Raw genomic sequence first — 24508 nt, 5'->3', positions numbered from 1 at the left:
CATTCCTGTTCATGCACTGTTATCCCAAGCAAGCAAAATCAATTAATTCTGTTTCTAACATCTGATTTAATACCAGCTAGGAAACTTCTACAGCCTGCACAGGATTTATGCTCCCTCCAGGATGACTTGGTTTCTGAATGACTAGCTCGATGATCTAGTGTGGCACCCTTTCAGCGTGATAGAGACAGTCGTTTTCGTCTTCCCGCAGCTAGAACTAAATCATATTGTTGCATGTCATGCCCATCTTGTCATTCTCCTAGCGAGTTTTCTTTCACACCAGACGCTGGGCTCTCGGTCCTCTTCAGAGGAATGTAGCTGGTGCCTTAATCTTGGTGTGGGATGAATTCCCATGGGTCGTTTCCAGTTTGACACGGGATATTGTCTTGGGTCCTTTTTGAACAGGAGTCTGGCTGTCTTGGTTTAGGAGTCGCTGCTTTCAGCTTTTCGCAGAGCTTATGTCTTGCTCATTCCTTCTATTCAGCGACCAAGTATTTGGAGGAATAACCAGTGGCCAGAGAATCTCAGTTTTATAGTAACTGTGTTACAGACTGTCTAGTTAGAGCTGAATTGGAAAACGGGGTTTAATTTAGGGCTTGGATTTTATGTTTGTATTTAACATTTCAAATATCTTTCCACGTCTTCATTGTATGGCTTCGGGAGTCCCTCAACAGTGTGGGCTGAACTGGAACCTCACAGCTGAAACAGCCCCCAGAGGTTTGGGGCATTTGAAGTCTGGATGCTGGTGCACCTCCAAACAGCTATGGCTTGGACCAGTTTCAGGTTTAAATCCTTTGGAGACTATGGGTTGGATTTTCAAAGAAATCAGAGGGTATTGAACAGTCATCTCCCCTGGGCTTTTCAAAAACGAGTCTGTATGGAATCACGGAACTGTTTGTGTTGGAAGGGACCTTAAAGATCATCTAGTTTCCAACCCTGCTGCCATGGGCAGGGACACCACGTATCTCCTTTAGTTTTACCATGTATATACTTTTGTTTCTTCTGAGTTTTCCCCTGACTTTACAATCTGGAAGAGGAATGCACCCTAAAGGTTGAGGTAAACGGAGACAGAATAGATGCTTGTGGTTCGTGCAGGTTATTTGTGCGTGACCTTCAGCTAAACTCTTTGCTGTCTGTGCTGTGGTTGCCTTGTCCCTTCCAGAAGGGTACCAGTTCTCGGTGCCTGCAGAGCCTGCGATGGGACTTGGCTGAAGAAGCTGCTCTGGGGCCTTGGAGAAGGCTCTCTGCTTCAGTCCCTGCTGCGATCCTTGCAGAACGGCCCCACTACATTCTACCTCACACCTGGAGGTTCTTGTGTATTTATAAAAGCCCACAGGATAAAGACACACACTGGCTCCTTCCTGGAAGATCCTTCCAAGCTGCGTTCAGTCATGCCTGTGCTAGTCCATCTCCCGCTCGCTGTTTGCCGTGCCGTGGGCTGGTTGGTGTCAGCCACCCGGGGGGAAGGCGGGCTGTGCTCCCCCCTCTCACCCCATCCCAAACCTGGGAGGACGGGGCTGAGCAACGGGGGCAGTCGAGGAGCATCAGCTCTCATGAAGAGACTGCAGAAGGGCTTGACAGTAATCAATCAGTCATGAGTATTTGCTACAGTAGAAATATATGCAGGCGTTTTCAGCCTGAAAAAAGTAATAATTGATTTTTCAATCAAGTTGGCATTTAATGTGTTGGTAACTGTAATAAAGACGAACAAGCCATTAGTCCCAGACAGCATGTTTTCACTTACTTAGCAACTATCTAGACTTTGACCAGGAGTTGCCTAAATAAATGGAACAGAGAAGCATAAAGCATCTCTCCTCCCGGTTGCTTGCTTAGATAGATAGCTTATGAAGTTTGCAGGAGCATCTATAGCTCTGTGTGTGTGTGTGTGTGTACACGAACACCCTCTGGAATAACAGCCCTCATCTCCATAAGGGCCACTGCAGACCCTTGTGATACATATCTAACATGTGCCAGCCTTGCACGCCGCCTCCCTCTCCCCTTGTCTATCCATATCTCTCCTTCTCCCTCCCTTCTTCTACTGTTTTCCGAGTTGCTCTTAAGACAAAGCCTCACCCCTTTGCTTGATTTCCTTCAGCTCCCTGTGGAGGCATCTTGACAGGACCGGCAGGAGTGATCTTGTCCCCGCAGTACCCGGAGCCCTACCCGCCGGGGAAGGAGTGTGACTGGAAGCTGACCGTCTCCCCCGACTATGTCATTGCCCTGGTGTTTAACACGTACGTAGCGGGGAGCTCCTAGCTTCCCCTTCGGTGCCTGCCCATGGGGACAGGGAGGGGGTGGCAGCGGTGGGGTGCTGACTGGGTGAACTGGGTCCGCGTGTGGGTCCGTTCCTGTCTGAAGGAACCAAACCGAACCTGGTAGGACTGGCCCGTAGTCCTGGGTAGTAACCTTTTCCCAGATGTTACCTGAATTTGGGGAAGGTACACAAATTTCAGCAGCAGCTCCTCTTTGCTATGACATGGGTTTGACAGAACATAACCATGCAGCAGCACTGGCTCGTGGTGCTGTGGTTGTGCTCTGGGCTGCATCACCAGCCCCGGGTTCCTGACGTCTGGAACGGAGGCAGAAATGTCCTGTGCTTAGCTGAGGAGCAATTCTGGGGCAGCAGCAGTCCCTCGGCTGTGTAGTTGTACAGCCCAGCAAGACCACAGCCTGCTCCAAGCACCCTTCCTTTGGTCTTGCAGCTTCAGTTTGGAGCCTGGCTATGATTTCCTTCATATCTATGATGGCCCCGATTCACTCAGTCCCCTGATCGGAAGCTTTTACGGCTCCCAGATACCCGAGAGGATAGAGAGCAGCAGTAACAACCTCTTCCTCGCTTTCCGAAGTGATGCATCGGTCAGCAACACTGGATTTGTCATTGACTACACAGGTAAGAGCTGTCTGGGGGTGCCCCTGCCCCAGCTGACTCAGCAAATACACGAGATGTTACCTGCACTTATTCTCAGGTTAAACCACCAGGCTGGACCAAGTGGAAAAGGCTCTAGACACTGTGGAATCTCTTTTCAGGCAGTTTTGCTGCCTTCCTGGAAGGGAAAATTGGGAGTTGAAGAGAGGGGATCCTGCAGGCAGGCAGAAGAGCCAGGGTACATAAAGTAGATATAAGCAGCGTTAAACGGGCTGAGAGTCACGTGTGGCTGCTTCTGTGCAGGGCTTTCATTAACAGAGAAGAGTTTTTACGGTTTGGGGGTTTTTTTGTTCTTTCTTTAAAGAAAACCAAGGGAGGTTCCCAGAGAGTAGTTATTTATGTACAGGCTGTAGTCTGTATAATCTATCTTGCTCCACACTGCATTTAAGTAACTCTGACTTTTAGTGAGGAGAACATGCTGCTTCATTGCAATTTGAGCTTTCAGCATACTAGGGAGTGCTGAACTGTTAACTGGTTATTAGGCGTGCTCCGCATTGCCATGGTAAGATTTATTCTTAGTGACAAGAGCGGCTCTGTCCAAGAAAAGGAGGTGCAGGCGTACATATCCAACATGGGATCTGGGTTTGAATCCTTGATCCTGACGTTCAGGAGTGTACCAGATGACTGGGTGGCTGTATCGAGAGGCAGGGATCATGGAGGTGGATGCTCAGCTCTCTTGAGTCAGTGGAGCTGTCCTGAAATCTGTGCATTTTGCTTCACTTCAGATTTGAAAGCATCTACTGAAAAATTTGCTGATAATTAGTAAGACGAACAGAACAGTTCGCAGGTATCTGTGCTATGAGAGCAGTGGCTTCTTTTCCTTGCTTGCTTGAGGAGGAGGTAAAACACTGGAATGGTGAGAGACAGGGACAGGGGTGAGAGCTTTGCCTGAGTGCTTTTAGCTGTCACTGGAGTGAGCTGAGAAGTGACAGACCTGGCACTGCTATTCTGGGAGATGGGGGGGGGAAAGGGAGGCTTTGGCAGGTATGTTCCTTGTTTGTACGTCGGGTAGGTGGAAGAATGAAGTTGTTACAAACCGTAGTAAAAAACGCGCTCTGAAAAGCTGGATCCGATGAGCTGGGATTATGCAGAATGGAGAGAAGGCTTAAAAACTTGGGGGGGGGGGGGGGGGAAACAGAAACAAAAAATTCTTCCAGCCTGCTCTGGCCTATATAGACTAGTTTGCAGCGTGAGAACAAAGCATTGATGGCTTCAGATGCACTGGCTGCAAGCCACTGTGAAAGCACGGCTGTGCAACCACAGCATAGGCTGTGAAACGGGCTGCTGGACCGCGTTGGCTCAACTTTGTGCTGCGGGAGCAGCGACAGCGTGTGCTGGAGAGCTGATGGGTGCTGCTGCTGCGCCGTCAGCGCTGCTGCTGCTTCCTCTGTGTGCTCGGGCAATTCTCTCTTCCTAGATCCTATCTCTGGGCTGCGGTTCCTGCTTTTGAATCTACCTGACCGGTGGTTAAATGACAGTGAAGTGACAATTCTTATTAGTTTGTGCTGAGCAGATGAATGTCCCTCTAGTAAAGTTATGAAACAGTAAGACAAAGACAATTAGCGCTGCTGAAGATGCACGAGATCAATTTTTTTCTGCTCTCATTAGAACTGATTGTACTAAAAGTGAAGTCCGAGGTTTTTTCTTTTCTGCTTTATTTTTGGGCAGCCAGAAAGTATTTAAGAAATTAAATCTCTTTAAATTATGGTGGTTGTGTGGTGCATTTTTCTCCTAAACACTCCTACATACTTCCCACAAAGCCTACATACTTCCCACGTGTTAGTCACGCCTACATACTTCCCACAAAGCCAGACTGCTGGGAGAAAAGACCGAGGCTTTAAGTTTGCTCATTAATTTCCCCACGCTTTAAAAGGAACCTGGGATTCAAGTCTGAGAAGCGGCAGAAAAAAAGAACTTTGGGGGATGGAAGGAGGAAGAAAAGAAATGCAGGAGGGAGCATGTGTGAAAGAAAATCAAATAGCGAGCTCGGCTCCTTGCCAGCCTGGAATCCCAAGTACAGTTCAAAGACACCGGCTTCTCTCAGCCATCCCATTGTGTTTGGCCAGTGCTGCAGCCCGGGCGGGCTTCTGCCCCTATAGCTCCCTAAATACTGTATATCACCTGTGTCAGCTGTATGGGGGATACTCTGAATTACCGGGGGCTTTGTAGTCCTCTTCTGGTGATGTTTGGGGGGGCGGGGGGAAGGCGAAGCAGCCATCTGTCAGTGCCTTCTTAAAATCCTGCATCTTCTCTGGGACTGGGACCGTTGTGCTAGCCTGCAGCTATGGTGTGTCGGGTGAATTTCAAACAGCCTCAGCACTTCATCTGAAATTGTTTCAGGGGCAATGGCTCTTCCAGAGGAAGTTGTCCTCTGGGGCCATGAAGAATGGAGAGAACAGAGGCGAGAAGAATGAATTTGGCTTTGATTATGCCAGTTTTTGCATAGAGCATGACAGCGAGGGGGAAGTGGGAATGCAGCAATGCCATAGAAAGGTGTCTGAGGGCAGATCTGCAGCCCGGCGGTTTCCCAGTTTTGCTGCACAGATAGGCTACACCAGCAGGATTTCCGATAGATGAACACATGCCTTCTGCTTTGCACCCATCATGCAGTCAGCTGTGCAGCAGGATGAAAAATCAAGGTTACCAGCATAGCAACCTGAAGTGTGCTTTCCCCATGCATTTGCGGAGGTTTGGGTTGCTGCCTGCATAAAGCCTTGGGCTGGTTCAGAGGGTCAGGTGAAACTTCAGTGCAATAGTTTGGGGATTCAGCTGGGGAGGAATTTATTCTTTGGAATGACTGAGCAGTAGTAAATAGATTTTGGGTTGGTTCATGAAAAGGAAGGCGTGCTTTGCTCAGGCATCCTGTTGAAGGTCTGTTGAAGTTATCACAATCCTTAAAAAGTGCTTGTTTGCAACACCGGCTTAGTTAGTGTTGTGATTTCTGTGAATTTTTTCTGTGAAAGTTTGCAGATCCACGTGAGCCCAAGTGTTAGCCTGCCAGCGCCAAAGCGTGATAAGTTCTTGCTTACAAAATAGGGAAGGGTTAGGAAACAAAAACTTAAACACAGGGAAGGGATGGCTTGTGATACACCTCAAATTTATTTCTCCTTCCAGTTGTTGCTTAATTTTTTTAACAAAATATGGGTTTTAACTCACTATCTCTGCATGTGTTATCTTTTGAACCAAGATAATATTTGTGTGTGTTAGTTATACTTGGGAGACTCCTGGCTGCAGAACAACACTGGATTCCAGAGCTGTTCCCAGTCAGTTTGAAAGACCCCTTGGTATGAGGGTGCCACTGCCCGAAAATGCCAGCAGAGACTCTGAAATTTGGCTGGGGATGAATGTCTAAGGTGAAGCTTATCTTTTCTCATTGGGAAATCAACCGAATTCTAGTAATCACTGCATTGCAACATCTCACAAACCACAGATTTTATTAAGAATGCATTTTATATATTCATACACTTACATTTTTAAATGGAGACCGCACTTTGTAAGCAATGTAAAGGGCAGGCTAGTTGTCTGGAGAACCTTTTCCCAAATTATTCCCTTCCCTTACATTTTGTGAGTGCTGGGGACGTGTTGTCACGAGCACAGAGGTGGGTCCGACTCCATCCGTCGCTGCCTCCAGCTGGGCGACTTACCCTGCTGGGCTGGTGCTGAATGGGACCCGGGGTGCACACGTGGGTTTGGCTCCTCATGCTTGGGGCAGGGAGTGGGAAGGAATTTCCAGGTCGGATGCTCCGAAGCAGGAGGTTTTCTCACGCTTTTTAGTGCTTCCTGTTTCTGTTGTGGGCCAGAAGTGAAGAGGCGTGAAATTGAAAGCAAATGAAGCAAAACTGATTAATTTTCACCCTTCCAAAGGAATGAATAAAAAACCCTAAACCCCAAGCCCTATTTCAAATCCCTTATTATTTCACTAGAACTATTTTGCCCATCCTGAGCTTATAAACATATATTCAGCATTACTTACGGGTTATTTAAGGTGGAAATTCCCCGCAGAAACACTCTTCTGCAAAATCTGTTGCAAAGCAAGCTGTTTAAAAATACCCAGCACCGGTTTTCTGTTAAAACGGGCAGAAATGGGAGATGATGCTTGACCCTAGAACAACATGCATTTGAAAACCAGATCTTTTGGAATATTTTGGGAAAGAGAGTGTGTTTGGGGCGGGGGAGGGGACAGCCCAGCTGCTCAGGGTGCCAAGGCTACACCTGGCCTTGAAGATCCTGATGGGATTTGTCTTGTCTTCAGGATGTGATGATGACTGTTGTGGCAAACTGTCTTCTAGACGATTTCTCTTGGGGTTGTGTTAAGGCTTAACTCTTAATAAAGGCTTGCAGACGTTTACAGACATGGAGTTCGTGATGCCCTTCTCCGACAACAGCTCTCCAGCAAAGCTGTTCCCGAACGTGCAGGTGAAAGCCTGACCTCCTGGTCCAGGAGCTTATGCGGGCTTTGAGTTTTCCTTGGGAAAGGAGGGGTGGGAAGCGCAGAAAATTCTGCTTTCTTTGGACTAATGAACCTGTTCTCATGGCTTTTTTTTTTTTTTTTTTTTGTCTTGACTCTTTTCAAAACATTTGGCAGCCTGAATCCATGTTAATTGGGACATCAGGGTAAAGTCCTTGATTTCTGAAGTGGCTGCGTGCAAATAAAACATGAATTCTAAATGGGTGAGCCACGCTGTACTCACTTCATAGCCTGATAAATCAAAAGCTGGGGAAGCTGTGGCTTGCCCACATCTCTCCACGAGGCTTTCGCAGTCACCACACAACCAAACGCTTCCTTAAAGCTGAGCTCCTTGCCTGCCTTTGTAGCCTGCTGCTGGGGATCATAGGGGCGGAGGCTCGTTCGGCTGGAGATACGTGTGGGACTGGTGTGTCAGGATGCATCATCCTCTGGGGTGAGCGGTGTCCCTGAAGGCACAGCCCCTCAAGGGAACAGAAACAGTCAAGAATGAGGAAGACACAACCAAAGCAGCGGGGCTATTGCTCAGCAGTCCGCCACCACCCTTTTTTCAGCAGTCGGCGGAGTGACTTGAGCAACGAATGTCAAGATTTTTCAAAGTGGGAGCAGAGGCTGAGATCAAGCACATGGCTGAGGGATCTGACAGCTGGGTAGGAGGGTGATTGACAGGTTGAAGCCACATCAACTTGTTAGATGAAAGGCAGTGAGACTGTTCAAAACAACAAGAGAGGCATAAAGTGGTCAGAAGGAAGCTGGTGGATGTGGCTTTTGTATGAAGGGGTCTAGAAGTGAATATTAGCAATTCAAAGAAATAAAGGCTTGTGGAGTGAAAAAAAAAAATATTTTGGAAAGGTAGATGAAGCATTTATACTTGCAGATGGCTTTTGTGCTACCATGGACTCTGGGCTGTGCCACTGCACCACTCGTCTTCGATGCAGGGGCTGACCGATGCCCGGGAGCAGTTTGTTGCCTCTGTGGGCTGCGGTGACTGGTCTGCCCAGGGCTATTCCATCGTCTGGTGTAATGCTAAAGAGACGGCTGGTGTCTCATAAGGGTAAATGAGGAGGGGATGTGTTCATCCGAGCTGGCCGGAGCGCCAAGGGCTTTGCTTTCCAGTGCTGTGGTTGGAACAAGCTTTTTGGTCCTGATCTCTTACTCGGCATAGTCAAGCTTTCTCTTTTGTGTCGAGCAGGTATCTCAGCAGGACCTACCATCAGATCACACGGAGGAAATAACGGAGTAAAAATGTTTGCTGGAATTCTAGTCTTAGAAACCCAATCTTCTCCATCTGCATATCGGAGCTCTCTTTTGAGTGCTGCGGCAATCACACATCAAGGCACACGTGTGTGTCTTCCCAGGACCAGATAAACTGGAGCATCCTGTTACTTGGCTGGGAAATGGGGCTGTTCGAAGGACAAGTGGCTTGTCCAGAGAGCTCGTGCAGCAAGGCACCACAGACACAGCAGAGAACCCAGGGCTTCGTGATTTAAAGTTTGGTGATACAAGTGTGTGATGGTCTGTGGGGAGCACTGAGGGGTGACCAGCCTTTGGCTCCCAAAACGGGGAACTGGTGTTCTAGGGAAAAACGGTGGCCTCACTTCTGTGGTTCAGGGTAGCTGTTTCTGGTGGGATCATTTCCCATCCTTTTGTGCCCTGTTTACCTGGATCATTAGCTAGTGGTACAGCTGTTGTGCGAAGGAAACCGTAGAGCTAATCCTGTTTTTCACTGCAAACAAAGAAACAAAAGCAAGATCTGGGGGCTTTACTGTTTTCTATTTCTGCCTCCACCCCTTCCCCAAATACTGAAAGCCTGTGATTTAATGCTTAAACACATCATAATTGTTCACAGACCCACTGCTCTCAGAAAAGCCCTCATCTTTAATGAGCAATTTCCAAATGACAAAAGAGCAGGATTAATCAAAGCCTCTAATTATATTTCATGCAGGAGAAAAAAAAAAAAAAAAAACGCAAAAGAAGAAAAAAGCCCTTCAGAAGAAGAAGGAAAAAAATATCCAAGTCCTGACAGCTCTGTAGTCTTTACTGGAATTTTCATATGTAAATGGGGTTTTTAACTCTGCAGGGCATAGTGAACAGAGAGAAAAATGTCTTCATTTTGTCTAACTACTTGTAATCATTTTGCCATAATTGCAGCCATGCTGCACATCTGGAGAATCAACCAGCTAGCACATGGCACTATGTATTTCCATGGTGAGAGCAGACAGCTCTTAGATACAGGAATGATAGGTGCCAAGGAGCTAATGCGAACAGATGTAGCGTATCTGAAATACTTTGCATGTTCGGTCTGTGTTTATATGCCCTGGTTTGCAAAGTTCCTTGCAGCCCGTCCCCTGTGCAAGAAGGGAGAGCCAGTGCAGATAGTTAAATCAAAGCTTTGCCTCGTGCATTGGATTTTGGGTACTGGCAGGAATGCGTGTGAACCAAAGCCTTCCTTCTTCCAGCATGCTTGTACTGGAGCTGAGCATCAGAGAAGGCTCTGGACCAGAATCTGACCTGTACAATTCCCCAGCTTCAGCAGCAGGAGCGAATGTTTGAAACCTAAACTCTGCGCATGGTACCAGTCTTCATGATACGCTTGAGTGAGGTTGCCAGCTGAGAAAAGCCAAAACCATGCCGTTCACCAAAATTTTAGAGTTAGCTGTATCGAACCTGTAAAGATCTTGGCAATTCTGTCTTGCAGAAAATCCCCGGGAGTCGTGCTTCGACCCTGGTTCCATTAAGAATGGCACACGAGTGGGCACGGATCTGAAGCTGGGATCTACGATCACCTACTACTGCGACGGGGGCTATGACATTGAAGGGGGCTCCACGCTGACGTGCATAATGGGAGGGGATGGAAAACCCACGTGGAACAAACCTCGACCTACCTGTACAGGTGAGGCTCGGGGGGGAAAAGGGGAGTAGAGAGCGATCTGCCTATTGCCAGATACTTCAGCACCTTATCCTAATGAAAAGCTTAACATCACTTTTCCATAGAGCTGCTTGCAGAGGGGATTTTTCATAGTGTTTCATTATAATCCATTTTTTTAACAGCCAGAGGTCGGGAAGACCTGACTTTTATGAGGTTTCTTTTGAGAGAGACAGAAAACTGGGCACAAAAGGTGATGTGTGTGACAAATCCCGTGTCCCTAGTGCAGGGCAGGATTTAGGGAGCCACTGCAACATTTGCTTAACTTCATCCCTGCTAATCAGAGTCCTGAAACCTGTGGTTTCCTGAGCAGGGCCAGAGTTACTGAGAAAATAAAAGATTTTTTATTTTTTTTTCATAGGGGTTCTGTAGTTTGGTTTGTTTTCTGGCTTAACGAGAACATGGTTTAAACGGTGGGTTTGCGGTCAGACCTTCTTCGTCTGAGAAGTGAGTCAAGAGATAGCTGTCAGTCCGTGGTGACGGGGAGAATGACATCCCTGGCTTGGCAAGGCGCTGGCGGGGAGGACGGCATTCCCGCTGGAGACGGGCTTCTGCCACGGAGAAAGGGCGAAGGGAGTGGAGCTCATTCCGACCGGTCCTGAGCGCTGAGTCGGGTGGAGAGCTGTGCAAATCACGCGTTAGCCTACACCCCACGCACGGCATCCCTGAGCCTTACCACGGTCTCCATAATGAAATGTGAAGTAGGCATGAGCTCGGGTTAGGATAAGTCTGATTTTTCTTAACAAGAACTTGCAGCGAGGGCTGCGCTGCCTGAAGTGGGCAGGGGTCCCGGGCAGGCTGCGGCGGGGGCGCGCTCGGCGAGCTCTCCTTCATTTCTCTCACAGCACCCTGTGGTGGGCAGTACACAGGCTCGGACGGCGTCGTCCTCTCTCCAAATTATCCCCAGAACTACACCAGCGGACAAGTCTGCCTGTACTTCATCGTTGTGCCGAAGGACTACGGTATGGGTTGTGGGGGGTGTTTGGAAATCTGTCCTGCTGTCTGTGCAACTCTCTCGTTTGGTTTGTTTGTTGTTGTTTGAACAAAGCCATAGAATAAGTGCTTATATAAATGGAGATAAGAGAGACTGGGAAATAGTAAGTGGTGCTGTGGGATGCTATTTATACTTTGTGGTAGTCGGTAAGGGTGATGGGAATTTTGTGAATTTCAAAATCTATCAAAAATTAGAGGGCAAAAAAACCCCCAACCTAACAAAACCCACCATCTTGTGATTCCTCTTCCAGTTCCTGCACTATATGCAGTCATGCAGAGTTGAGAAATCAGCAAAAAGTAATTCATGGTGATTAATGCTAGCAGCAGACTCAGAGGACCTGCAAGAGTACAAAACGTATTTACCATAAACACATGCTAACTCTGCCGCTAAATAATCTGTGCAGAAAAGCACATCGGTGTATGGGTTTGTGGATGTGCAGCTATAGTACTTATGACTAATTTTTATTTTTAAATAACACGTAAACTAAATTTTAAACCAGATCCAATTAAATGGGCTGTCATTCTTTTATAGACTCTGATGCTGCTTAATTTTGGTCAGAGCTGGAATACGGGAGTGATCAATGTTGAAGAAACCTCTGAGGCAGCTAGCTGGATATTAGTATTGGTTAACATATTTTCTTGTTTGAAGGGAATTTAAAGTTCTTAAAGAGCAGTGGCACTGACAGCTCTGGCAGGTGAAGGTGTCTAAATTCTGTTATTTGATTCTGTTTCTCCGTGCATCGTATCGATCCAGCCAGTCCCTGTGGTCTTTTCAGTTGTTTGTGATTTCCTTTGCTAAGATAGCAAGGTGTGAAACGAGGATCCCGTGTTCAGACATCACTTATAAGCTCCTTTCACTGAAATCGCCCTTTTGCCTGTGCGCATCTCAGGTCCATCTGAGCTCCTGGATCTAACTGATGAAATACTGCCTCTTAACCTCTTTTTCTAGAGCTGATCTTGATATTGTCTTAAGAAACACAATAACTAGAGGGCTAGGCGGGCTTGATGTGCAAGCCTGACTTTTGCCTGCGGTAGGATGATGGCTAAATTAGTTTCTCTTCTCCACCTGCTACCTTTCAATAGCTTCATTAAAAACAAGCAGGGAAACCCGTAGTAGTGAATGTTATGCATTTCCCATCTCCTTTGCTTCTCGGATTCTGCGTAAGCAGGCATCAGGGTGTGCTGTCGTCACTTTTCCAGTGTTCCTAACATCAAAGCTGTGTGGAAACCTGAATGTGCAGGAAAGAAATGTCGTAGCTTGGTGGATGATGAATTTCACAGCAAGGGACCTCTCAGCTTGTGAGTCTGCAATTGGGCACTTAGAACTGGAAAATGCAAAGCTAGGAGAAGAGACAAAGTGGAGGGAAAAAAATCTTCTAAGTGCAGATTTGGGAGAAAAAAACCGTATTGTATTCTGAAAAATAAAGATAAATAACCGAAGTCTCTTGGCTCAAGCTGAAAAAAAATGCTCTGCTCATCTCATTATTATTTTCTCCCTTTCATAAGCTCTGCCTACTCCTGGGTGCATTTACAATGTCTGCAGTAAGACCCAGGGCACTGCGCGGCTCCCTCGTTAGCAGTCTCTGTTAATAAAATGGCGAGTGTCCTCTCTCCTTAGCAGTCATCCTCCCTGACCAGAGAGGTTCCATCTAGAAACCAAATTCTTCAGGACGGGGATTCTTTTATTCAGGTTTTGTACGATGCATAACCCGATGGGAGCTTGCTTCCTGCCAGGGGTTTGGTACAAATAATAAATAATAATTATCCATTGGTGAAATTATATACCTTGTGTTATGTAGGCAGGCGAATGGGATGATTCATAGAAGAATCCCGTTTGGCCTATGAATCAGTGTTAAGGCGCACTGGCAAGGGAACACGGGGGAGGCTGGTTGCTGCTTCTGTTATGTCTACTTTGCGGATAAATAAAGGGCTCCCATCTTCCAGGCCTGTCAGTCAGGCCCTTTATAGCTTTGCCAAACTCCTGAAATAAAAGCAGCCCAAGTGCCTGGGCACTCCTGGTGATGCCGAAAAACCTCGGAATGAAGATTTTTTTTTGTGTACTTTTAGCAGCAAGGTATTTATTTTCTGCGCAGGGGAGGAGGTGGTTCACACCACAGAAACTCGCCCCGAAGCACAGGTGTGAAACAGGCTAATTTATACATTTGACATACATGATGGCAACATCTTTTCATACGTTATTCATGTAATTGCAACATCTCATTGCATATTAATGATGGGCAGAGTCTAGGCGGGGCCTGGGTGAGTTTAGGCGGAGTATTCTCTTGGCATCCATTTTGAGAGGGTCGTTCCGGCCTTCGGCCTCGCTCAGGTGGTCTTCCTCAGAGCGCTGCACTTTGCAGCTTTCTTTCATCAGTGACCCTGCCAGGATCTTGTACATGAATCTTGGCTTGCTACCCTTTTTTTCTATTGATGTGTCTAACTCTACCTAATTTATAATTTCTAGTACCTGGTACAGCGATTTCCAACAGTGGCTGAGGCCTGGGTGCAGTGAGCAAGAACAGGGTGATTCGGCACTACACGCTGTGGTTCCTCAGGAACCAAGTCAAGCGATCTTGTAAGGCAGGACAGAACTTTTACCTGAGACTTTTCTCAGGTGGATCTTTAGGTTTTTAGGCCTTTTTCACCGGCCCTGGCTGCTTAGGGGTGGCAGCGCAGGGCATCCCACCGCCCGCCCTGACCTGCGCTCCCTCTCCCCGCAGTGGTCTTCGGGCAGTTCGCCTTCTTCCAGACCGTGCTCAACGATGTCATCGAAGTCCACGATGGCCCCAACCAGCAGTCCCGGCTTCTCAGCTCCCTCTCAGGCTCTCATACAGGTAGGGAAGGTGTCCCTGTGGCTGCTGGGCAAAGCAAACTAAAAATGCAGCCTGGTGTTTAGCACCTTGCCCTGTGCCGCCCGCCTGTGTCGCTAATGCCATACTCTCCATCTCCTGGTTTCTCTCTTTCTCCTCATCTAGGTGAATCATTGCCATTAGCTACCACCAACCAGATTCTTATCAAATTTACTTCCAAGGGTCAGTCTACAGCCAAAGGTTTTCATTTTGTCTACCAAGGTGAGTACAGGCGTGTTCTGCGGATGTCCTCAGGTTGGTCCCCAGAGAACGGTCAGAACCTCGGTGATGTCCTGATGTGTCCTGACCTGCTTTTGGCACCTGTGGGTCCTCGCACACTTTCTGTCCTAACGGGAAATACCACGGAAGATTTAAGATTCTATTTTGGCAGCGGTGAACTTGCAGGGCTCCTGTAGGTACTTCATATTCAGACCTTCCGTTTTCACTTGGCCTCAACCCTCGCGCGTCCTAGGATTAGTATCAGAAGTATCTCATTGAATCATGCCCTGAGTACACAGCGAGTTCTGAAGTTTTCTACCCAAGCAATTTCTCCCACTGGTGTTTTCGCACATTTCTCAGTGTAAGCAGCTGAACGCTTGTCTGGCAGCTCGGCAAAATCCTTCCTCCCTGCATGTCACAGGCTCAGGTCTCCTGCTGTCAAACTTTCACCCCTTGATCCTTTCGGTAACAGCTTGTATTGCATCAGGCAAGTCCCACTCGGAGATTTTAAAGTAGTAAACAGAAAGTGATGCGCAGAGTAGTGGGAAAACAGAAGGACTCGCTCACCCACGTGCTCTGTGTAGTTACCCGTGGCTCAGCCAGGCTCTGGCATGTGCATTGCCGTGAGGCGGTGGCAGCAGCACGGGCAACCTCTGCCTGCTCCGGGGGCAAAGCGAAGCGTGCATTAGGTTTTATAGGACCCAGAGATCGGCTCTCTTGAATTTCTGTCCAATTATTGTAGTTCTGATAGTAATCTTCAAAAATTTCAGCAAAGCAAAGGTTTTGATGAAATCGGTGAAGATCACCTCCTCACTACCGCATGCTAATTATCAGCTGCACGCTCGTCAGTGATTACTGCACAGAAGGCAAGAGTAACTGAAAGAGCCAGCCCTGGTTTTGATCTGCCTGGCCAGGCTCTAATGACGTTTACTCTCATTTTTACACATATGATCTCCCCCTCCCCGAGCCTCCCCCATGCAGCGAGGCGCGTGTGCGGCGAGTCGCCCCACGGCGGGGGAGTGGGCAGCGTGATGGGAGCAGCCTGGCGAGCACAGGGGCACAGTTCTCCCCACGGTTTGGTCGAGGCTGAGCACCTGCTCGTCAGTCACCAGCCACCGAGCAGGGCTGCAGAGCCATATTGGCTATCTTGGTTTTGCCCGAAGTAACGCATTGTCATAAGTGGCTCCTCTCTGCCTCCACGTCCCCCTCCCCTGACCACTGGCACACTTCAGCCTCTTGCCAATCACCTCGCGTGATGCCTTTGGCAGTGGGTTTGACATTCACCTCGCTGAATGAAATCAAAATCAAACAATACAGCTAATGTGCTCATCATCTCCGTGTTTTTCCACTCCCAGCAACTCAGGCATTAAACACTGATGAATTGTAAAGCAACTCAGAGAGATGCATTGATTTCTTCCTCAGCAACAAGATTTCTTTGACTCGTTTTCCCCCTTGCTTCCCTGTCAGCCTCTCTGTTCCCTTCGACTGGGAGCTTCTTGTTCCCAGTATGGAGCAGGAATGCAGGCAATTTCAACAGCTGGCGATGCAGCAACGCAACTTAAATTCCCCTTTTCTTTTTTTAACCTTTCTCATCATGAAGAAGACTGATTAAATTTCCTGTCCTTTATAGTAATGAGGCCAAGTAAGCCAAGAAACCTAAAGGGTTTTCCGCTGAGGCTGTAGCAGTATATGGCAAACAGGTTTTGGGAAGTCACTGCTGAATGCCTTGGTTTCCCTGTTTAGAAGTGACCTTTCTGATGCAATGGTCATTTTTCGGAAGGCAAACAGTCTCCTCTTAGGAAGCATGCGTGGTTCTGTAGTGACCTAGCTGCTTTTATTTCAATTAGCACTTGAATTGTCAGAAGTTTGAGTGAAATGTTATTTCTTTTTCTTCTCGATCATCATGTTTGGGTTCAGCCTGTCTTTGGGGTTTAGGTATAATCAATTCCTTTGTTTTGGTTTCAACGGATCTTTAATTTGGCACTTAATATTTCCAAAATATGTCCTCTAACCGTTTTTTTTTTTATATTTTCTCTTTTTGCTTTGCAACCACTCACTGGCCTGCTGGTTCCTGCTGCCTGCCATGCCAGCGGTTCCTCGGACCAGTGCCACCCAGTGCAGCTCAGTGCCAGAGCCCCGCTATGGCCGGCGGCTGGGCAGCGATTTTGCGGTGGGAGCAGTGGTGCGGTTCGAGTGCAGCGCTGGCTACGCGCTCCAGGGCTCCCGCAGCATCGAGTGCCTCACCATGCCTGGGGCGCTGGCTCAGTGGAACGTTTCGGTACCCACCTGTGTCGGTAGGTAACTACGGAGGAAAAAAGGCAAAACAATTCAGCAGTTTGTGCTAGAAAAATTAAAGACGCTATTTGGAATGAGTAAAAAAACCCCACCAAACACAAAAGCTAAAAAAAAAAAACCCAACAAAACCCTAAAACACCAGTGAAACAACAACAAAATCATTTCTTACCTCTTACATACAAAAGCCAGGCTTGCCTGTGAAGAAGGGCAGTTAACCCCACATGTCAGGGAAGGGACCTTCTGATCCTTTGTGAACTTTTTGAATGAGTATTGACTCGTGAGATCCAGGACAGCATCTAGAATTAATTACATCTGTCTGAAAGCTGCTTTCAGCTCCTTTGGAGGAGAGCAGTTCCTAAAGCACCATCCTGGTGGGCTGTTGTAGCCAACTTTCCCCACACCCAAGGACTGTACACTCCTTGCGTCAGAAGTTGTATGAGAGTCACTGAAAAGAGGTTTATTCATACAGATCTAATCCTCAAACCGTGAGCCAACTCTGCCTGCTTTTGTGTCTGTGGATAGATGCTTGAAAGAGAATATTTTTTTGTATAAAGCCAAGTCTTTCCGCTTTCCAACAGCTACTTTGCTTGTTTCAGTGCCATGCGGTGGAAATTTGACTGAACGCAAAGGAACCATCCTGTCCCCTGGCTTCCCTGAGACGTACCTGAATAGCCTCAACTGCGTGTGGAAGATAACGGTTCCCGAAGGAGCAGGGATACAGGTACGGGGCTCCTGGCTGGCTGCAGCATGGGATGGAGAGGAGAAGGCACGGTACCCAGTGCACTTAGAGGCCACGTGTTATGAAGTTGCCGCTCCTCACAGGAAAAAGATGGGTTGAACGTGTAATTCTCTAGAATCAGACATTCGTTTACACTGTGACTGCCAAAAGTGGGTAATACTTCAATGTATTTTTTGCCTCCTGGAGGCACTCTCTGTGGGAAATCAGCTGGAGCTACGTGGCTGTTCTGGTGTAACAAAATAATTGCGGTATTTTGGGCATATATCTTTATACTGCTTAATTATGCAATGTTGAAAGCAATGTAAGCGACACCGAGGAAGAGTTGCTTGCTCGGAGTGCCTGCGTGGATTTGTTATGCCAGCAGAGTTGCGGCGCTATGATTATACAATTACAGCTTTGCTGTTCATTGTCTCCAGGTAAATGAGCTCTCTCTTCAGGTCTTTTTGTGGTCCTTATCATTTCTCTGCAGAAATCGTCCTGCAAGCTAGAGGGTGTTGAGAATTAAGCCCAACATCAGAGACCAAACCTTAGATAAAGTTCCCATTCAGCACACACGTGCCTTGTCCTCACGGAAGGCATCTTGCCGTGTGTTGCGCTGACATTGCTTGACGCACAGGAGATGGATTCTTTAACAGGTCCATTCATTCCACAGGCCTCATTATCAGAGGGTTTCTTTTTACTTTCTACCACTTTGTCTGCGAGGGTTTTGTTCCTGAAGTGCTTTTATTTCTCCATCATGTACTTGGCTAATGGATTTGTAGGTGCGTTCTTCCCTCTCCGCAGCGCTCCCGGCTGTTGGCACACAGCAGTCGTGTTTATCTCAAGGGTTTTATTGAAACATCATCTCTGCCTTGCTGGATTACAGTCCTGCTCTCCCAGATGGGGGTTCTGGGACCCACCATCAGAACCCAGCACCAAAACCTGGGTGGACAGGGCTGGTGGGAGCAGCGCTTGGGGGCTTTCGCAGCAAAACAGGACAAGCCGGGGGAAATATTTTGAGCCCTCTGTGTCCAGTCTGACAAATTCTGCTCCCCTCTTTGGTTTCAAAGCCGTCTGAAAGAGTGTTTTCAAAAGCTGCAGAGCTCACTGTCAGTACTTCCCTGTTCATCTGAAATTTTAGCTGCTCCCAAAATCCCCCGGTGACAAGAAAGATCCATTTTGCTCAGCCAAACATCTGAACAGTTGAGGCAGTTGGCGAGTTGCTGGGGACTCCTGGGAGCAGGAGGTGATAATTCACTTAATTTTTAAAGCGATATAAATAGATGCCTGTATTCTGCGCTGCCACGTCCTGAATACAAACCCTCGCTGCCACTTCTCAGCCCTTGGAGGTCTTTTTGCCCGGCGGTTATGCTTAGAGGAAAGCGCGTATCGCATTGGGCTGTTAGAAGCGTGTCTCTTCTAAGTTTCCCACTTTTTTGGTTGTGCCAACGCAGCGCTCTGGCGTGTAAAACTGGAAAACATAAGGCAAAGTGTTTTAAAGGCTTGGTGGCTGTGGTTTTTTGAGCCCCTTTCCTGCTGGATGTGATCCCTTGCGAGGGAAATAAATATTTTGGGGTGTAACACAGAAGGCAGGCAAATGAAAAAGCGTGTCCCCTGGCTGAGCTCTGCCCCTGCAGTTGTTAGGTCTAGAGTGGGAATTTTTCCAGCAGGAAAAAATTTTTCAGTCTGACCCCTTCCTCTGGTGCTCAGCGAGAGCCAGTGTGGCTCCGCAGCGGTGCTGCCATCTCTGCTCCCGGTGTGGGGGATGCGATGCCATCGGCGTGCTGGCCCGGCCGCCCCTCGGCTCTGCCCCGAGACACAGCCCGCTGGCGACAGCATCACCTTGTGACACCGGGATGTCCACTGGAAGTCTTCTAGTGGGAAAAAAGGCATCGTGGAAGGTCTTGGACCTCGGGGAGTAAAAGAGCGGCCATGAAGCCCTGCACAGCCCAGAGGCAGGGTGATGGCCGCGGTGGCTGTTTACCTGCCCCGCTCACATGGGCTCTGCTCCCCTGGTCACCCGCTTCTGTGCACGAGATGTTCTGTGTTATTAGATACTAATTTAAGCATCAGTTTACCCTCATTTTGTACAACAATTAAAGGTTAAACAACTGTAAATCAGAGGAGGAGGTGAAATTAAAGCTTTCTTGGTAGCGGCGAGTCACTAGCAGGATTTTTATGTAATCAGTGTACGAGCTAGCACTTCTGCTATGAATTATTCATTCCTGTAGCAAACCTTCCTGAGTGAATTAATTTATATACATGGCAGTAAATAGATGCAGATCCCTTGTGAATCCACATGTCAGACTAGAATTAGGACCTTAAAAATGTTTATTCCGTTAAGCTGGGGTGGAGGGAAGAGAATAAATAATTTAGAAAATTTAAGAGCAAACAAAATGCACATTCTCAATCCAGGTTCTCTTGCAGTAATGCAAATGACAATAGGGGTGTAATTACGCAGGCTGAGGGGTATCGACTTGGTCAGTGTAATCAGTAATGGCTCTGCAGGGGTCACTGCAATTTCTGCTAGATGAACACCACTTTTTTTTTTTTTTTCTGGTGGGGGGGTCCAAACTTTGCAGGAACTTTATAGCCTGCTTTATTATTCAGAATAAATCAAGGAGGAAAAAGGTTAAACCGGCACAAATAATGGGGGTTGATTTTATTTTTTTAGTATTATTATTTTTTATTTTAATGTGCATCGTTTATGTTTAGCAGGGCGAAGGCAAGCAGGGTATTGGGAGTGGGTGAGTAAAGCCAGGATAAGAAGACTGCAGGAATAAGGGGGGGAGGGTTGGGTGGGTGCATGGGTACGGGTGGGTGGGTGGGTGCAGTCAAGGTGTGCAGGGCGCTGAAATCCTTTGGCAGTGCTCAGTCCAGCGAACGCGTCCTGCCGAGCGCGGTGCTTCAGGGAGTCATTCCGCTGAACTCCGCGGGACCCCGGCAGATCAGAAGCATTAGGCTTAGCAGGAGATCTTTGTCCAAAGAGCCCTCAAAGAGCGGAGGCTCCGCAGTGAGCAGATGTGTGAAGGCTGGAGATAAAGGGGGGTCCACCTGCCGGAATGGCCAATGTTCTGGCGTTCTCCCCAATCCTACCGGCAGCAGTGCCGAACCACTGCAGCTTCTGCTGCATGCCAAGAAATGCAGCCTTTTATTTGGAGCCAAGTCTTACGAGTCATTTGTGCTCCTGATTTGTCTCTAAGGGTCCTTTTTTGAGGTTGTTGGCCTAGCAATTTAATTTGAGGTACCCAGTGTTTGAAAATTTCATCTCAAGCTTACAGATTAAAGCTGGGGTTTTTTTCTGCTGCTGTTGGCTTTCTCTCGGGTTTGCTGTCCGACTCGCTCAGGCAGTTCACCACACCTGATCTACAGCACAGTTTATTTTCCTTAATGGGACACCGAATACTTCGAACTGCCAGCGTTTAGGAATAAAAGCAGACTCCATTTTAATGGTAATCAAGGAAAACAAATCTGTGCAATTACATGTAGATCTTTGCTCGAGTGTAAGAGCTGCTTTTCAGTGTATATGCAGATTTATCAGATCTCAGGATGTTACTCATTTGAGGAATGCATTGATGTTCTAACAAACAGAGTCAAGTGGCCGACCTGAGCCTCCAAACCTCATGGGGCATGGCAGAGAAAGGTGGGAAATTTGAAAGTGCGACTTCAGTGATTTGACTAAAAGCTGAGAAAAAAAAGGCAGTGGCAAGAACTTCATTAGATCAAAAAAAACCTTGTGGTTTAATGCGGGTTTCTTTGTTTTTAGTTCAGTTCTTGGGTTGCCAGTGGTTGCCTTCATTTGAAAGCGTTGCAAAAGTCTTCAGGGATTTCTCAAAACAGAAAAAAAAAAAAAAAAGGCTCCAAATCTCCGCTGCTGTAAATTAGCTGTGAAAATACAGGAGCTCTCCCTTTGCAGCAGCAAAAGACAGCGCCCCTGACTCAGAAGTGTGGGGTTTGCAGGGACACAGCTGTGTAACCCAGGTGGTGGTACTCAGAGGCAATAGGTCTCCAAGTTTTGCCAGCACAGATAAATAGCACTGCTGACTTACGGCCCCAGGGTGTGTTGCTGCCCTCATTAGCGGCCCTTTCATCGGTGCTGTTGTGGTTTATTAGCCTGATGCAGGAGTTGTACTGTTACTTCTGTTTTTTTCTCTCCAGATCCAGGTGATCAGTTTTGTTACTGAGCAGAACTGGGATTCCCTGGAAGTGTTTGACGGAGGAGATAACACCGCCACCATGCTGGGCAGTTTCTCCGGTACGTGTTCAGCATCATGTTCGGTGAAGCCCGCCGGCACGTGCTTCATTCCTGCTCACATCGGCTGGACTTCAGCACGTACATAAAATTAAGCGTATATTTAAGTGCTTCAAAAACTTGGAACAGATTTAAGTGCGTCGTTAGAGGGAATCACATGCTTTGCTGAACTGGGAATGGGGCTGCTGTCCTCCTGCATGAAATGTTGATAGAGAGCCTTAAAGGCAAAACCAAGGGGTGAGGTTTGGGGTTGTTTTTTTTTTTTACAAGACCCCACAGCCTGGAGGTGGGAGTTGCACAGCAGTGCCGGGCTGTGTGGGGTTAGCTCGGAGCACGGTGCTCGGCGGGTTAACCTCTCTGAGTTGCACCAAAATGGATGAAGGGCTACAAAACAGCCTTTCTTGTGCCTGACAGTGGGGCCAGTGGCTTTTAGCAGAGCAGGGAGCAGCCGGCAGCCCAAGAGCATTGTAAAGCTTTCAACTAGCAGAGCCACTTGCAAGCCGATGGCCCCGGTTCTTGCTTATCTAATGACCAGATATCTTCAAAGCGCTCTGAGGTTTCTGAGGAGAAGGGTCGTGCGTAAAGACCTGCCGACTCCGCGCCCGGCTCTGCCTTTGGGATAGCACTGCCTTGACCTGGTGCTGCAGCAGCTCCCAAGTGGGGAGGCAGGAGAAGGAATCCCGACTTTGCGGGGGACCTGAGCTCCACCCACGCTGTTTCTCATCCTGGTTCCCTTCTCGACGCTTTTAGTCTGTCTGGTCTGTAAGTGGTAAAACTTCACATGATTAAATTCACCAGTAGACTTTGAAAAGGCCATTGCGGAGAAGCCTTGGGTATTTCTCAATTGGCCTCATTAGAACCTGATCAAAACCAACAGAGCTTGTTAAGTTAAAGGACTTTCTGTTCTCAGCCTCTTCTGTAGCTAGTCTCCGAGGACACGGAGGAGGAAAAAAGAATCCTCTTCAGTATCTTTGTGCACCTCTTGTTTTCCCAGGAACTACAGTGCCTGCGCTGCTGAACAGCACTTCAAACCAGCTCTATCTGCATTTCTATTCGGATATCAGCGTCTCTGCTGCCGGCTTTCACCTGGAATACAAAAGTAAGAGCATCTCAGCCTTGATCTGGCAGTTCCTCTGAGCAGTGGGGAGATGGTTACAGAGCCGTAGCCTTGTAGGAGTGGAAGCTGCTTAGTGGGGAAGGGGCGGTGAGCTTTGAGGATCATGCTTATGTGGTTCCCCGCTCTTAAGCTGTGGAGAGGGGGTGACCATGAAGTGGAGAATAGATGCAGCAGAGGTGACATGGGGTCATGGGGTGCCCCTCGTCTTGCTGCTGATGCACTTTGCAGCACCTGTTTGGTTTCTGTGTTGTAGCGCAGGAGGAGCTGTGGAGGCCAAAATGTTAAAAATTCATGGAGAGTTGGCCTGTTCAACGCAGTGCTGTCATCTTTGCTCGGGAAGTGCCTAAAATGATGCTTGCCAGAGTTTGGGAGGGACTGCCTGCTCTTTGCATTCCGTATCGGTCATCGCTGGAAACAGCGTGCAGGGCTAGAGAGAGATCCATAGGATAATTTGGGTTGGAAGGGACCGCAGAGGTCATCTCACTGAACCTCCTGCTGAAAGCAGGGTCGGGTACGAGACAAAACTAGATTACTCACTTTACGCATCTTTATGCAGTCTGTGCTTGGAAAAACTCCAAGGGTGGAGACTGCAGAAACACTCCGGGCAGCCTTTCATCAGAGGATGCTGCTGCAGCCCCCCGCCTCTTCCTGGTGCTCCTCTGCTGAGCTCCGTCTGCCTTATCAACGCTTTTCTTATGCTGTGGGGCACAAAACTGGGCACAATATTTTAGGTGTTGAGTAGAGTGGGGTTAGTCACCTCCCTCCGTCTGCTGGCCGTGCTCTTGTCCGCGCAGCCCAGGGCAGTGTCGGCTGCCTCTGCTGCCAGGGCACACAGCTAGATCCTCGTTCAGCTCATCTGCTGGCATGGCATCGCCCTCTGCTTGGTGTTTAGAGATGCAGTGCCCAGACGCTGGAGAGCATCTTACTTCCCATGTGGTGGATACGAATGCGTGGCCACCCTCCTTTTGCAGGCTCCAACTCAGGGAGGCGCCTTGGCATGAGCTGAATGGGAAGCTTGGAGATGATGTTCCAAAGGAGGCACTGCCCAAAGCATGGGCACCTGCTGCTTTCTCCCTCTCTGGTGTGTTGGACAGTTTGGTGGCTTCCTCCATTACAGATCGTGCCAGCACCTCAGGAGAATGGCAGCGTGTTGCTTCCAGCAGGTCTCATGCATTCAGTTCTTGGGTATCCAGACCTGAGAATATCATTATATATGATGATATACTGAGACAATATTTAAAAACGATAAAAATTCTCAGTAGTAAGAGAGCAAACCTGGCTAAAACTGGAAGACAAGGCAAGGAAGAGAGTCTCTTGCGAAAGGGCTGCCAGGTTTGGATAAGGATGCCAAAAATTCATTCTCCCCCACGTCTGTGTGTTGATTCCTGCTATTGAAGCAGATGTCCGTTCAGGAAAGGTGTGCTACAGCCAAGCTGCAGCGGGTCGCAGTGATGGTGGCTCTTATCTCACCGACGGTGCTGTACCGGGGGCCTGAATTATTCACACACAGTCCAGCAGCGGCACAGACAGTGTACGAGCAAGCAGGTGCAGAATGGCAGCTCTCAGCTCTATCCAGCGCATCTAAATCGAATGTTTAGCTAGCAGTCAGGAAAGCAAGCAGGCTAGTGCATTTGCAGCGTACTAAAGACACGGGTGCGACACGGCCAGGAGCCAGTCTGGTCTTTATGCAGCTCTCGGGAGACTGGTTAATACATGGTGATGGTCTGGCTGTGTTCCTGCATCAGTAGCGG

General features: G+C 48.1%; 1 protein-coding gene across 1 annotated transcript in view; it reads left to right on the top strand.

Moving 5' to 3' along the window:
* CSMD2 (CUB and Sushi multiple domains 2) overlaps positions 1–24508 on the top strand; it is a 305276-nt gene that overhangs the window by 215799 nt on the left and 64969 nt on the right. Inside the window, exons 28-37 of the mRNA XM_037381617.1 lie at positions 2093–2231; positions 2700–2887; positions 10087–10281; positions 11160–11276; positions 14028–14141; positions 14283–14378; positions 16466–16669; positions 17267–17391; positions 21547–21643; positions 22635–22739. Of these exons, the coding sequence (XP_037237514.1) occupies positions 2093–2231; positions 2700–2887; positions 10087–10281; positions 11160–11276; positions 14028–14141; positions 14283–14378; positions 16466–16669; positions 17267–17391; positions 21547–21643; positions 22635–22739 (1380 nt within the window). The remainder of the gene's footprint in view (positions 1–2092; positions 2232–2699; positions 2888–10086; positions 10282–11159; positions 11277–14027; positions 14142–14282; positions 14379–16465; positions 16670–17266; positions 17392–21546; positions 21644–22634; positions 22740–24508) is intronic.

This window comes from Falco rusticolus, chromosome 3, assembly GCF_015220075.1.
Source record: "Falco rusticolus isolate bFalRus1 chromosome 3, bFalRus1.pri, whole genome shotgun sequence".
NCBI classification, from domain to species: Eukaryota; Metazoa; Chordata; class Aves; order Falconiformes; family Falconidae; genus Falco; species Falco rusticolus.
Note: the sequence above shows the minus strand (reverse complement) of the source record. Positions and strands in the feature narration are given on the sequence as shown.